This window comes from Stigmatopora argus, chromosome 6, assembly GCF_051989625.1.
Source record: "Stigmatopora argus isolate UIUO_Sarg chromosome 6, RoL_Sarg_1.0, whole genome shotgun sequence".
In the NCBI taxonomy this organism is placed as follows: Eukaryota; Metazoa; Chordata; class Actinopteri; order Syngnathiformes; family Syngnathidae; genus Stigmatopora; species Stigmatopora argus.
The window spans coordinates 12,898,364-12,913,513 of record NC_135392.1 but is presented as its reverse complement, the minus strand read 5'-3'; the positions used below and the strand labels follow the sequence as shown (position 1 = coordinate 12,913,513).

Below are 15,150 nucleotides of genomic sequence, written 5' to 3'. Positions count from 1 at the left end.
GCTGTGACGGGGGGGCTCGTAGATGACCCATTTGTATCCCATTGAAATGAAGCCCTTGGGATTAAATCGAGAGAGAGACTACTTCACCGCCTTCCTAATTGGTGGGCTTTGCCTCAGTCAGTTTTTCCCATCAAATGTGTTAGTTTCTTCAAGGCAGGATTTTTTTATACTAGTACTGCTGCCTCAACATCACTGGATTGTGAACGTAGTAGCAGTCCATTACATTTGTGTTTTTGATGCGAGTGTGTCACGATGACACGGGATTGAGTCTTTCTAATTAGGGAAAATTTACTTGAAACGCGGCCAGGGTGTCTTTTTGTTGCTCTACTCAACTGTGGGAAGGGGTGCCTTCAGTGTGTTGTCTTATTTCAGGAGAAAAGGTGCTTGTTTTTGTTCACATTTGTCAAAAAGTTCTTTTATGTCCCATTTCTTCTGCTCTTATTTATTTCTTTTAAATCAGTTTTCAGAAAATTTGATGCCATTTTACCAAATCTGCATGATATTTTGCTTCCAAAGTTCCCAGAATGTCATTTTTTAAGCTATGAACAGAAAATTATCCTTATATGTTTGCTTTTAAAAACCCTTACCTGCTTCATTAACAATTCTTGTTTGGTGTAGTGTCTCATGACACTTCCAGGAGCCCATCTATTATACCCACAGGTTCATCATCAAGCAGCTACCATATCATTGTCCCTTTCTTCTTGTTATTGAACACCCCCCGTACACCCCACCCGCCTCAGCAGCAAGTGCAAGGCTGGAGGCCTGCATCCCTGGCCGGACCTCTCGCTAATCTATATGCTAATGACATGTTGATAATCAATGAGCTTCATGCATGGTCGGACCCAATCAATACAATGTTTCAGGAGGATGGCTACATTTCTTCCAGCCAGACGTGCGGGTGCCGTCTTAATATGACGGGGCAAACCATAAGCACGCAATTATCCTCTGATTCCATCTACTCTGAGTGCACGTCAATGAATAGTGTTCCCATCAGGGAGAGCTTTGAATTCCTCAAGTCCAAAAGTCAGTTAATTCATGGAAAGGATGTACTGTATATGTACTGATTTCTGAATATATACATATATATACATATATTTATATATATATATATATATATATATACATATATACACATATATATATATATATACATATATATATATATATATATATATATATATATATATATATATATATATATATATATATATATATATATATATATTTGAAGTATTCTTTTATATATATAAAAAAAATGTCATATATGTGAAAATATAGGCTCATCATCAGAACTTATGTTTGGCTCAGTGGCAGAGTTGTTTTTGTTAGGGGTTGGTTTTGCTCTGTTTTTTCCCCCCGTGTGACCTGTCCTTGTGATTGTCCGTTGAGTTCACCTGTCGTTTTCCCGCCCCCGATGTATCTCCTGCTTGCTGCTGACCCCCGACAGAACGATCCGACCAAGCTGTGGACCCAGCGGGAAGCCGTTGGCGTGAGTGCCGACGACAGCCTGCGTTTGTCATGCTCATGTTCTTGTCCTGTGATCCTCGTTTCCCCACATCCTCCCTGTCAGGTTTGATTTTGTTATTTGATTTCATAGTCTTTGTTATTTTTGGAGAACCTTTCCACACCTGTCTTTGCCTGCTTCCCTGCATTTGGGTCCGACCATGCTTCACAATCCACGATACCTGACAGTTTTTTTTCCCCCAATACACAGGGTATAAATGCAATTCTCCGCCCTGGTGTTCCTGCCGAAGAATTCTTGAGGAATATACTCAATCCTGGGTTGCTCCTGCAACCTAAGAATTATACAAATGCAAGACCATTTATCAATTGGCTGCGCCCCTCGCAAAACTTTGCTAACTCTGTCGTTAAGTCAGTAAGTCAGCCTGAATGGTCGTCCGTCCCATTGTGCCCTGCGATTGGCTGGCCACCGATTCAGGGTGTCCCCCTCATAGGCTCCAGCACCTCCCGCGAACCTTGGGAGGATAAGCGGTTCAGGAAATGAATGCATGGATGAATTATTATTTCACTCTAGGGCTGTCACAATTGATCGATTAATTTACAACTGGTCGATTATCAAATTATATTAGATAACTTTATTCATCCCATATTCGGGAAATTTCATTGTCACAGTAGCAAGAGGGTGAGAATACAGACACAAGAATAGACATTTTAGACATAAGTAAATAGGTAATAAATAAGTTAATAAACAAATGAATAAAACTATATATAAATAAATAAGTGTGTTGCTGAAATATATATATATATATATATATATATATATATATATATATATATATATATATATATATATATATATATATATATATATATATATATATACATATATATACATATATATACATATATATAAATATACATATACATACATATATATAAATATACATATAAATATACATATACATATATATATATATAAATATACATATACATACATATATACATATATATAAATATACATATACATACATACAAATCAACTATATTAACTATAAACTCTTTGTAGTTGAGTAATTGAACACATGCAACCCCGAAATCGACCAAAACAGCTTGGTGTCAATTGTCTCGACAGAAGGATAATAATTACAGGCGCCCTCTAAATTCAAACAATTTTTGAGTGTATTCCTGGGATCGTGTATGCGGGCGGCTCCTCAAGTCTTTGTGAACTGATTGACATTAAATTAATTTTCCTCGAAGCTGCCACTCATTTGTTCTAATGTTCCAATTTGATTGTAAATGGGGAACTCATCCCAATCTGACATCTTACAATAAGTAAATGGAAATGCGCAGCGCGACAGAACCGATACTAGCGTCACGTCAGAGATTCTGTGCGTGAATGCAAAAAATAAATAAATCAAAATTGGGGTACCATAGGGGGAGGGGGCGTCATCATTACCATCATCTTCATTAGAGAGCATCCCACCATCCAATCAGCGAGCCGTCCTACTCGGGGATTCCGCCGTTGCTCCGTTGGCTGTCGCTAGGATACCACATAATCAGGAGGCAGGCTGCGGCCTGGTTGGCGGAGCAGGGCGTTGATGCCGGCACGACGAGCTCGTCGTGCGTTAGGGGGTAGGTGGAGGTGTTGGAGGAAGGGGGCCAAAAGGGAGGGTGGGCCGATATAGCACGCTCGCACAAACGCATCGAGTCAGTCAGTCAGTCGCTCAGTCAATCAGTCAGCCAAGCAAGCGTTCGCGGGGAGCCAGACAAAGAAGAGCAGCATCCTGAAGTAGGACAGCACGCTCCCGGGGGATGGGGCATCATACCCCTGCATCGCGTTGGGGGGGCCACAGGAGGTAGGAGAACCGGGCTTTGTCTCAGCAGCTGAGCACCTCACACGCGCACAAACATTAGCTCGAGCCACCATTACATATTCGGTCTTGGTGCTCGATGCTGGCTCCTTGGCATTCTCGTTGTGTTGGAGCCAGCCAGTCTGTCGGTCTGGCTGTGGCTCTGACAGCCTCTTAATGGCTCTCCCCTCTTGACTTATCCTCTAGACGCAAGCCCGTTTGTCCATGTGAAAACATTACATCCGTTAGAAGGGGGTCGGAGGGCTGCGGTTGACTTGTCGTAGTTGTTCGTATAGTTGCATTCGCATTGCAAGTTTCCAGTGACGCATCCCAACCCCCAAAAATAAAAGAGAATTGCATATATTCTGTCCATCTGAGCTTGACGTCATTCAAACACGACGGTGAACGGCATTTTTGTGCGTCTTCCCTAAACAAGACCCCCGTGGTGATGTACGACAGCGGAAGCCAAACGAAAAGAGAGAGATAACGACTGCTTTTTTTCAAGGACTATATGAACCACAAATCTCAGCAATCAGTTTTCAAAATGGTTGTCGATTAATTTGGTGATCTAATTCATTGTTGAATGATTGATTAAATCGTAGCACCCCTAATCGTGACATTTGGTGTTATTCCCTGACCATTTATATGGAGCTGAATTGACACCGCTTGACGTCCAATCCATTTAGCAGTTGCTGCCAACCTCTCACAGTCAAAATGGATTGGACGTATAGCACTGTCAAAAGCACTGAAAAGAAAATATATCACCTTTAGAGTGTTATTGGGGGAGTCATGTAGGCTATACTTGTGTAACAAATGTTGATGCTTTGGCCCACATGACCCAAAATGTCAGCTCTTCATCATTTATAATGACCAAAATTAGTCATTGCTTAAACATTCACCAAAATTTGTGCATTTTATTACAAAAAAATGCTGTCAATGATAACATTAACCAAACGCCACTTCTGCTGATAGCCTTTTTTAAGGGCTTCCGTTGTGTTTAGCCATTTAACACGTGTAACTATTTTGACTGTAGTTACATGCATATTTGTATTTTTTATTCTGCAGATTTAAACACTAGTAGTGATCCAATTTTTTTTTTAAATTAAATGTATCTACCTGCCAAACTTCACTGGGAAAAAAAACATTTTCATGGGTAAATCATGCAAATGGTCGCGTAAATTCAACGTGTTCTGTTTCTAGCTACATATTTAAAGCCAAGCAAGGACGGACAGCATTGTAGATGTATTTAGAGGTGTTCTCCATCACCCTGTCACTGATGGAAGGGTGATTTACCCTCATGGAGAGACTGCGGGGGCCAAAAGCACCATTTCCAGAGGGGATTCCCTCTCCTTTCTCCGTGACTGCGGCGCGATTGCGGCGGCTGCTTTGTGTACAACTAGAGCGCTCGCACTGTCTGATTGGATTTCACTACCCTCGTGCACCGACATTGCATTCTAATGAGGGCTTAATCAGATGCAATATTCATGCTCTTTCTCGTTAAATTTGGGCACGAGGGCCAACTTTTGCAGTTGAAGACATGCTTTTTGAGCTTGCCGTTACACTCTGCATCTAATGGAAAATCGTATGGTTGCTAAGGGTTTTCATTTAGTTCAAGGTCTGCAAAATAAGCAGGCGGTACATCTGGGCACGGGCCCCTAATCCTCTCTAAATAGTAATGAGAAGGAGGAGGCGGTAATGGCTTTAGAATGGAGGCTGTGGAGGTCTTGATTTAATTACTTCCATGAAACCCTCCTCTCAGTGTTTAAAAATCCTCAAGACCCTCTCTCAACCTTCACCCCTCATTTTGCCATTTAATTACATGCACACACCTCTAACCTCCAGGCTAGAAATTCTATACTCGCCACTTTTAGTTTTTTTCTTCACCCCCATCAGCTGGTGACCTCTGTTCCTCTGTAGCGTCACCACTTCCTCTTCTTTGGTCCCAAAGGCTGGATTTACTTAATTCCTTTCTTTCGTTTTTCCTCTCGAGTGGCACAAATGGGATATACGCCTGTTGACATGAATTGAAAAATAAATAAAAATACGCCCCACCCACCACCACCACCAAATCATACTTCCAGGCTTTTATTCGGTTTCTTTTCAAAGCAGTATATATATATATATATATATTTATATTTTTTGCCTAGGATACTTTGACTTTCATGTGACTCCTAAAATTTCTTAGCCCTTGAAGCATCACTGTGTCCACATTTGAAACACCCAGAAAATGAAACAAAATTGGATGTTATTATATTGTCATAGATTTAAGTGAGAGTATTCTTTAGCCGGGATTGTAGAATGTCATTGATTTTTGCCATCAAGTGACAATATCTGTAATGGAAATTGTAGTTGAATTTTTTTGAAACTTCTGTCCTTTTGTGAAAAGTGCAAAAGTGGTAGAGGGTCTGCATCGGTTTTGGCTAAATAGCCTACTTTTCTCGTGTTGTCTAGACATCTGCCGGTGCACTTTTTCATGTGATGTTAAGAAAACACGCCTAATTCCTATGTATTTTCCATTGCTTTACGTGGAATGTAATTAACTGTGTTCAATGTGTACATAGCATTGTACTAAAGGCCCTTCAATCGAATTGTGGCCAACTTTGTCCCAAATATCCTATTGTTGTCCAAAGAATCGATAGGGGATCACCATGACCTTAATGGTTTACATCCCAATGACTCATTTAAAAAAAACTTCCAAATGTTTCATAGTCTAACATAGTTTAAGCGCAACCCCCTCGAAGAAAATGTATTTTTCACCTACCAGACTATTTGCCTTTTACTCATTTGTCCTGGAGACTTGAGCTGTTCCACTTTCCTTTGTGGTTGCCTTTCTATTTTCCAAGTCTGTTTCTTTTCTCACACGCCACATTCTCTGTTCTTTTCCAGGCACAGGCGGGCCATTCAGAAGAGTCGGGGGTCAAAGGTGAGAAGAGCAGAGGGTACCATAATGAGCGATCCAGGGCCCCCCACCACACCCGCACCAGTCGCCAGCAACTCAACCTCCAGCACCAGCACCTCCAGCTCCACTGCAGCCGCCAGCAGCATCACGATGACACCTTCAGCTATTACTGCCGCTTCTGCTAGCACTACAAATACCACCACGGCCACCACTACCAGTGGTACTGGCGGTAGTACTACTAGTAGCACCACTAGTAGTAATACCACCACTAGTACTATTACTGCAGCAAGACAAGCAGTCCCTCAGATTTCAGTTTACGGCGGGATACCCGACAGGCAAACTGTGCAGGTGATTGCTTAACAGCGAATGTGACCGAATTAGCAAATGTTTATGTTCCTTTAGGCCTTTAACCAGTCTAAGAGAGGAATGCTTTTTGCACTTTAGTGCACTTGACACCCTGACCCATAGGATTACCCTCCACACTGGCTGAATGAGGGGCTGCTTGACTTTTAACGGCGGGTGTCTCCTCCATTCAATCCAACAGAATTGTTACCAAGCAGCAGAAAAGGAGAATGGCTCGTTTAGTGTCTTGGTGCCAAGGCTTTTTTTTTGGAGTCATTTAAGTTGGCCGGAAGCTTAGAGGTCCAGAAAATAGCATGTTTACTGTCATTTCCAGAGGTGTCCACATCTTAATGTGTGAGGTTTACACAGAGAGATGTAACACAGAAAAATAATTCATTTATGAACCACTTTATCCTCACTAGGTGCCACGGGGGGTGCTGGAGCCTATCCCAGCTGACTTCGGGCCAGAGGCGGCGGACACCCTGAATCGGTGGCCAGCCAATCGCAGGGCACGAGGAGACGGACAACCACCCACGCTCACACTCATAACCAGGGGCAATTAAGAGTGTCCAATGTGGGAAGAAACCGGAGTTCCCGGAGAAAACCCACGCAGGCCAGGGGAGAACATGCAAACTCCACACAGGTGGACCGACCTTTGGCCCACTCAAGCTGCCGGGCCTCCTTGGATCAAAAATGTTAATCAAAAATTATTTCACTTTATTTACCAAATTAACATCAGCATTATGAGTTAGGTCCTTTACAGTCATATGCATGTAAAATGTCTGGTTTTGCCACTAGCAGTCGATAGCTATGTCATGGCAAACTATTTTAAAATAATGTCTAAACATCCATGCTATCCTTAAACCATTTTTCTGTCGCGCACCTAGAGTAATAACCAATTTTTACGCCACATCCATTTTCAAGCAAGCTTTGTTTTTTGCAGGTGATTCAACAAGCACTCCACAGGCAACCCAACACTGCAGCACAGTACCTCCAGCAGATGTACGCAGCCCAGCAGCAGCATCTCATGTTACAGACCGCCGCACTTCAACAGCAGCACAGCCTCAGCACCGCGCAGCTACAGAGCCTCGCCGCTGTGCAGCAGGTGATAGATTTTTTTCTCTCAATATTTTTGTTGGGATGAAATATCTCTAAACCCCCTTGGTCCGACATCCGCAGGCCAGTATCGCAGCCGGTCGCCAAAACTCCAACCAGAACGGCACAACATCTCAGCAAACGGGGTCGACTCAGACTACGGTAAGAATAATATCTGAACTACGACGGATGACACTCAGTAGAGCTCAGAAAAAGTTTGGTTTAAATTTGACGCAGTTCGGAATTTAGCCATTAGATTAAGTTAGATGTTAAAAGGATGTGGTATTTTGAATTTTTTAAAGTTCTGACATTCATCGTCTCCCTCTTGTAGATCAACCTGACAGCTTCGCCCGCGACTGCACAGCTGATCAGCCGCGCCCAGAGCATCACTTCGGCTCCCGCCAGTATTACCCAGCAGGCTGTTCTACTCGGCAGCCCGTCAAGCCCAACGCTCACCGCCAGTCAGGCGCAGATGTACCTGCGTGCGCAGATGGTTGGGAAAAACAACTCCTAGTCTAGTCTTTTCTGGCTACCAGATGTTTATTTGACTTTTTTCCTCATTCTATCTGTGTGTTTTTCCCAGGCCCAGCAGAGCAATGTTTTCCAGGCGCAGCAAAGCAACCTGGTGCAAGTGGCGCGGAGTTTGGGCCGAGCCGTTCCGCTTTCGCCCCAGCTGATCTTCACGCCGACGGCAACTGTGACGGCGATGCAGTCCGACAGCTCCGTGCAGGTACGCGAGCCGTCACCATTCTTTTTTTTTCTAAGCGGTGCGACACTGTTAATAAATTAAAGTTGACTTTGAAACGCTTAAAATCACCCCTGCATCATCTTGTTTCCAGAATCAGGTCCAAAATTTGGCTATCCGTGGCCAGCAAGGAGTGACCATGACCACGTCCTCCTCCCAGACTCAGACGCTGCAGGCTCTCAGTCTGAAGCAGACCCCCGTGCCCATCCAGCCCGCCTCGCTCGTCAAGAACACGGGACAACTCTCTGCCGGAGTCAAGTCCGGCATTTCCGAGAGTCCTTCGGAGGCAGGAAAGAAGGGGGAGGCTGCTGTGGTCACGGAGGCCCGGGCTATTAATATGAGCCGTAACGTCACGACAGTGAGTGCACAGCCTCTCATTGCTCCAGGTGAGTGTTACCTGTGACACTGTGTTTTAAATTTCATCGCATAATTGTTTTAGCGTTGGACCTCCAAAACGATTTTTATGCAGTGACATTCATTGCGTCTCTCAAGGCTAACTTTTAGCTCATGTGCTTTTGAATGAATGAGCTAGCTTAGATTTAGGTATTGATTTTTTTGTATCTATTTTTTTTTAGCATTTTGGGTATTGTTTTTGTACATTGACAAAAGCAGGTACTAAATGTGGGGAAGCAACCTGGCAAGGAAGAGCTGCTTGATACAACATGATCAATATTGAAGCAATAAATGCAGTGCACAATTCAAATGATTTCAAGTACAGTCATACCTTGAGATACGAGCTTAATGCGTTGCGGGACTGAGCTCGTATGTCGATTTACTCGTATCTCAAATCAATGTTTCCCATAGAAATGAACGAAATACAAATTAATTTGTTACCACCCTCTGAAAAAACACACCCAAAACAGGATATCACAATGGAAGAACATATTTTTATTGGTTATAATTCACCATCTACTAACAGAGTAACAAATAACTAGTGGTTATGACGTTTAATAATAAAATGAGACATTTTTCAATACAACGCGGAGTTTGCGGATGAGAGAGAGAACGAGAGACTTGACGGATGCGCTTGTAACATAACAAACTTTAAATTTAACTTAAATGAACTTAGATTCCTATACACACGCACACTTAAAAAAAAATTATTCTTACGTTACAGTAAATTTAAACCTTCTTGTGCAATAACCAAGGCAAAGAGGTTCATGTAGTCCACCGCGACTTTCAAGGCGAACACATACACTACTCGTGTTTTTCGATTATTTCGTGCTTAATATCGATTGTCATCATACACCTTTTCTTCGCACTACCCTACATTGCATCGGCTTGCTTTGGACCCATTGTGTTTCCCTTAATTCTGCACTGACTAACGCAAAAAAAACCACGGAAAACATGCAACGCTTCGCCCAGTGCTTGTAGAGATCTTTGCACGAGGAAGATGTGTCGAGAAAGACAGTGCACTGAAATCATAAGCAGCCTCTCGTTGTCTCTATGCTCATATCTCAAAATTTGTCTCGTATCTCAAGGTAAATATGTGCTCGGAATTTTACTTGTATCTCAAATTTCTCATATGTTGGGGCACTCGTATGTCAAGGTATTACTGTATGTAGTAAATCTTACCACCAGGTGACAGTATCGTGCCGTAAACAATGTTCTGTTGGGGCTTTTAGCATTTCGTGTTTTCTAGCGTGTCTGGTAGAAGTGGGGGAGTGACGGAAGCGTGTCATCGTAAAATCGCATCTGGCTTTGTTGGACTAATTATACACATGGAGCAAATGGAGAATGGGGAGTTTGCATGCCGTCGGTTCCAATTTACATGGGTTACCATGACAGCGAACCACAAGGAAGCAGGAAGAGCATAGATGACAAATCATGACAACCGTGTCTGGATTTCTTTAGTACTCAAAAGTTTAATGATTTGTGGAAACGGTCATGAAGACAATACTCTGCCGTCAAATAGAAAAAACCCAACCACATGATGTTGAATCAAAATCTCTTTGTCAAATTTGAAAAGCACTCCTTTTTTTTGCTTGCAGCTTACACCCAGATACAGCCTCACTCACTGGTTCAGCAACATAAGCAGCAGCAGCAGCAGCAGTTTGTGGTCCATCACAGCCAAAGTTCCCAGAGAACTCCCAGTCAGCTGCTGCAAACGGCGTCCATCCAACCGTCACCTCACCCCGTCCCCGTGCTGCCCAAGCCGGCGCCACACTCTCCCGGCACTCCCGGGCAGCACGCCACCATATTCCACTCCACCATCAGCCCCCACATGCTTCAGCCGTCCGCTTCGTCGTCTTCTCCGACACTCACATGTCACGCCAAATCGCAGCCTGTGCAGCTCACGGCCATCAACCTGCAAATACATCCCACGGTAATAGCTGAAACTTTCCCAGCAATGTAGCTATTTACCCGTACACATACATTTACATTTTGAATAAACGTTAACTGTCCCCAAAAGGGGTTAACGATTATCTTTCCCTCGAACAACGCAGGCCTCTCGAACACTTGTTCACGAGTGTAAAGATAAGCCGACTTCACTGGTGGTGCGAGAGACGTGTGCGGTGTCCACCCCACAGCATCAGCAACAAAAGCCACCACCACCAGCTCCAACACCCCTACCACAGCAGCAGGATGTGATTCCATCACAACCCAAGAAGTCCGTCGAGCAGCCCAAAGATAACCCCGTGCCGCAAGGTTAGTTGCAAAAGGGTCGGTCCACAGTAGAGCGTGGTTTTATTGAGCGTCCTACCGTGTCTTTTACCGCTCAGCGCCGAGTACCGCTAAGAGGCCGGCCCCCACACCCGGAACCCCACCTCCGACCGTGACCCCGGAGAACGTCAGCGAAGCGCTCGTCACGACTCCTGTCGCGACGCTCAATGGCGAGAATAAGCCGCCGCAGGCCATCGTCAAGCCGCAGGTCCTCACGCACGTCATCGAGGGATTCGTCATCCAGGAGGGCGCCGAGCCCTTCCCGGTCTGCGTAAGTAGCATCTATTCGGCGCCGGCCAGACCCGATTAGACGAGCCCCGAGCTGTCCAGCACGCTCACAGCGGCGGGGAAGCTGTCAACCTGCGAACGCAAAGCCTTTTTCTTGATCTATGCGTTCTGACGGCTCCCGGCTTGAATGAGATTGTGGCTTTAATTATGGACATAGTGCTCTAGCTAAAGAATGAACAAAGTGCGAGGAGCATCTTTTTCTCATCAATTTTAATTCCCTGAGTGGAGCCCCTTGAATTTTAAAGATTGCGTCAAACAAAATCTGACTTCAAACCCATAGGAGACCTTACGAGTATTACTTTTAAGTCAGATCCAATTTTATGTAAGTCGTAGTAGCATTTAAGTTATCTCAGGGAACTTTCAATGCTAACATATTTTAGAGTTGGAATCTCCACTGCTATCAAACTCAAGACACCTGGCCCACCACAATATTTATAGAGGCCCGCCAAAGTGAATCATGTGTGTCTTTACATTTCCTTCTCAAATTCAAAAGATAGTTTCTATTTTCCTCAATGGTTGAAGATTATTTTCATACATCCTAATAGGTGGAGCGTCTCCCCATCCTCATCAACAGCCCCAAGAAACTGGAAAGTCAGCTCTCCTCCGACCCGGACAAAACTCCGGTCAGCAACGCGGCAAATTCTGACTCCGAGCCCGAAGACTTAAACCAGACAGGTGCCTCCAAGATACTTACTAGGAGCTACGCTTACATTTTGTCGATATGACATGAGGAGAATACAATCAACACACAATCCCTTCTGTGCAATAACTTTGGGGTGTGCAATAACAATGTGCAATATTTTAGAATTTACCTTGCCCGGACGTGGCTTTTTATATTTTTGTATTACTTATTTACAGTGGCGGTCCATGCATTTCCTAGTGACGCCTTCAGCAAAAAATATTTTGCAGCTGCAGCTGCGACACATAAAAACCGTACCGGCAAACATTGCCCGAAAATGGGGTAAAATCCAGCCAAAAACAGCATTTATTGATTAAATACAAGTAATGGCTGAAATGTGATTGGTTAAATGCTTCAATATGAAAACACACATCTGGAAGCAGTGCAACCAGGGGGAAAAGCAATGAAAGGAAGCTGACAGACAATTTGTATTCATGGACAAAATATAATTGACATCAGTCTGTGATTCAGATATTTCTTAGGCCAGCAGAGAAGGCCTTATTTATGTTTTTACTGGGAAAACGCACTTTGCAGAGTAGCACCACCAATTTCGTAATACGCAGCTGTGTATAATGACAATAAAGGCTTTTGATTGATTTTGATTTGATATAAATTGTAAATCCGAACAATTATCTGTCGCAACAGAAAAAGATCAAGAGCCCAAGTTGACGTGTGAATATTGCGGCTGGGTGGATTTCGCCTACACGTTCAAGGGCTCGAAACGCTTTTGCTCCATGGTTTGTGCTAAAAGGTGAGTCACTTTTTGGACTTTGATTAAAAATCAGTTTTTTTTTTTCGTATGCTAAATGTAACCCCCCCCCCCCAAAAAAAACTGTGTTTTTGTGCATAGGTACAATGTAGGCTGCACAAAGCGCATAGGACTGTTCCGTCCAGAGAAAACCAAACCAGCGAGCCGCTGGCGGAAAAGAAGTCAGGGCTGTTCCAGAACCGAAGCTAAGAAGCGGGTATGAAAAAACGCACTATTCTTTGCTGTTTGAAGCGTTTATAACAACTCTGTTTATTAGCATAGTCATAAAAAAACATTTCTCTTCATCCACCCTCTCAGAAAATTTCCCCATCGCCGAAGCAGGCTCAAGGCGGCTCCGTGTCTTCTCCGCACGCATCTCAGCCCAGCCAAGAGGAGTCTAGTCCTTGTTCAGAAATGTCCAGTTACGAGGAGCCGCCGTCACCACTTTCAGCGGCCAGTTCGGGACCCCCGGAACCTCCCGCCCCGGCTCCGGTCCCCGTCCAGCGACAGCCGAGGAGGGCGTCGTCGGAGCCGGAGGCCCTCGCCGGCAGAGACTCTACGGCTGCTCTGTGTCACCCCTTCGTACCCAACGATCCCACCAAGTGGAATGTGGGGGAGGTTTACGAGTTCATTTGCTCGTTGCCAGGTCAGGGAGAAAAAAAAACGTTTAAACATCAAGAATATAGGAAGCTAGTTTCTTATCATGTCGTTATTTATTTGTCCACCAGGCTGTCAGGAGATCGCCGACGAGTTTCGCTCCCAAGAGATCGATGGGCAAGCTTTGCTCCTGTTGAAGGAGGACCACCTGATGAGCACCATGAACATCAAACTAGGACCCGCGCTTAAGATCTTTGCACACATCAACATGCTTAAAGACTCGTAGCGATGCCCTGGCGTGTGGAGGCAGTCAGCAGTGAGACGAAGACCACGCTTTGTCTCCATATTTGCTTCCTACAGAGAATCGACTGAGTTTAAATATCTTTTAGTGTTATTCAGGAGAGTGGGCATCCTAATACATTGAAATATTGTTGAAAAGTTCATTTATATCACTAGTTCAGGTTTGAAAAAATGGGGTCAACAAAAATTATTCTCCAAAAATCTGTTCCTCCAGTTTTCAAGTCATTTGTGACTTGGGGTTGGAAATTGGGGGTTTTCATTTCATACAGTCATCATAATTGCAAAAATCATTTTCCCATTTTAGTGAAACTGGTTTTCCATGATATTCTAATGATTTGAGATGCAGGTTGAGATGAGGTTTACATAAGACTAGGAATGAACGTTTCACAGTCAAATTAGCACTGCCATGAAGTGATTTTTTTGGTTTTCTATTGACATGTTTGTCTTTTTGTCAGTCTGAGAAATGGCAAAACAAGCAGTTTCATGTCTGGGAACACAATATTGTATTAAGTGTTCCTGAATTGTTCTGTCTTTAGTTTCACTAACATGGCACTTAAAGTATTTTTTTTATGTTGCCATCTTCAACATAACGTGAAATGTGGAATGATCGCATTATGTGTAAATAGCAGACTGACTAAAACAGTGTGGTTAACTTATCCTTGTTATTTGAATACAGAAATGTTTAATATTTTTTGAAATATGCAAATGTATAAAAATCATTTGAGTTTTTCTATTTGTTTTTGTAAATTATGCCATATGTGTGTATTGACTTGTTAAATGATTGTTTTAACAGCACCGTTTGGTACGCTACGTTTTGCAGTTATAAATAATTTCAACACCACTTCGGTCGCACTTTATTTGCAGGAGATGCATATGCGCTTCTGTTGTATGGACTCAAGGGGGCGCTGTTTTGTCTCATTCCGGTTGGACTGCGGGCAGGAAGTTATGGTAAGTCGATGATCGTGTTTGTTTTACAAACAATTCATTAAATATTCATTTCTTCGAGTTGTGTGTTCCAAAGCGATGCTTTAAATCATGAAAAATTACTTAATGGTGCAGCTGGGGCCTTCCAAGCTCAAACGCAACCAGTTCTGTGACATTGGTTGGCTAAATCAATGAAAGTAAAATTAATTACGCAGCATAGCTTTAATTTGTGTTACATGCAACTGCAAAAAATACGTTTATTACCTTTTTGTTATGTAATAAAACTAGTCCCCATTTGGAAATGCAGGTCATTTTACAGATGGTACAATTATCTGACTTTTTTTTATCACAAAAAAATATGTATTTTTTTTTTTACTGAATACCAAAGAATCTAATACGTAGCTCAATGTTACATTAACACAATAAAAAGGCCACTTTTCTGCCAAGTTGATATAGTAAATGGGCAGGCCTGCTCATCAAAATCGACTTGATATTTTTTTGCAATTAACTCTCACGATTATATAATCACCGAGTACACTGAGTTCTATTGTGTTCAAT

General features: G+C 43.1%; 1 protein-coding gene across 1 annotated transcript; it reads left to right on the top strand.

Annotated features, from left to right (window-relative positions):
* The first annotated feature begins 3,135 nt into the window (after positions 1 to 3,135).
* phc2b (polyhomeotic homolog 2b (Drosophila)) lies at positions 3,136 to 14,673 on the top strand. Its single transcript, XM_077603780.1, has 15 exons — positions 3,136 to 3,317; positions 6,198 to 6,558; positions 7,496 to 7,657; positions 7,732 to 7,809; positions 7,979 to 8,140; positions 8,231 to 8,377; positions 8,487 to 8,778; positions 10,384 to 10,718; positions 10,840 to 11,041; positions 11,116 to 11,327; positions 11,890 to 12,019; positions 12,669 to 12,774; positions 12,874 to 12,988; positions 13,090 to 13,417; positions 13,500 to 14,673. The coding sequence occupies exons 1-15, from the start codon at positions 3,274 to 3,276 to the stop codon at positions 13,652 to 13,654; spliced, it is 2,829 nt and encodes a 942-aa protein (XP_077459906.1). The 5' UTR covers positions 3,136 to 3,273; the 3' UTR covers positions 13,655 to 14,673.
* The last annotated feature ends 477 nt before the right edge of the window (positions 14,674 to 15,150 follow it).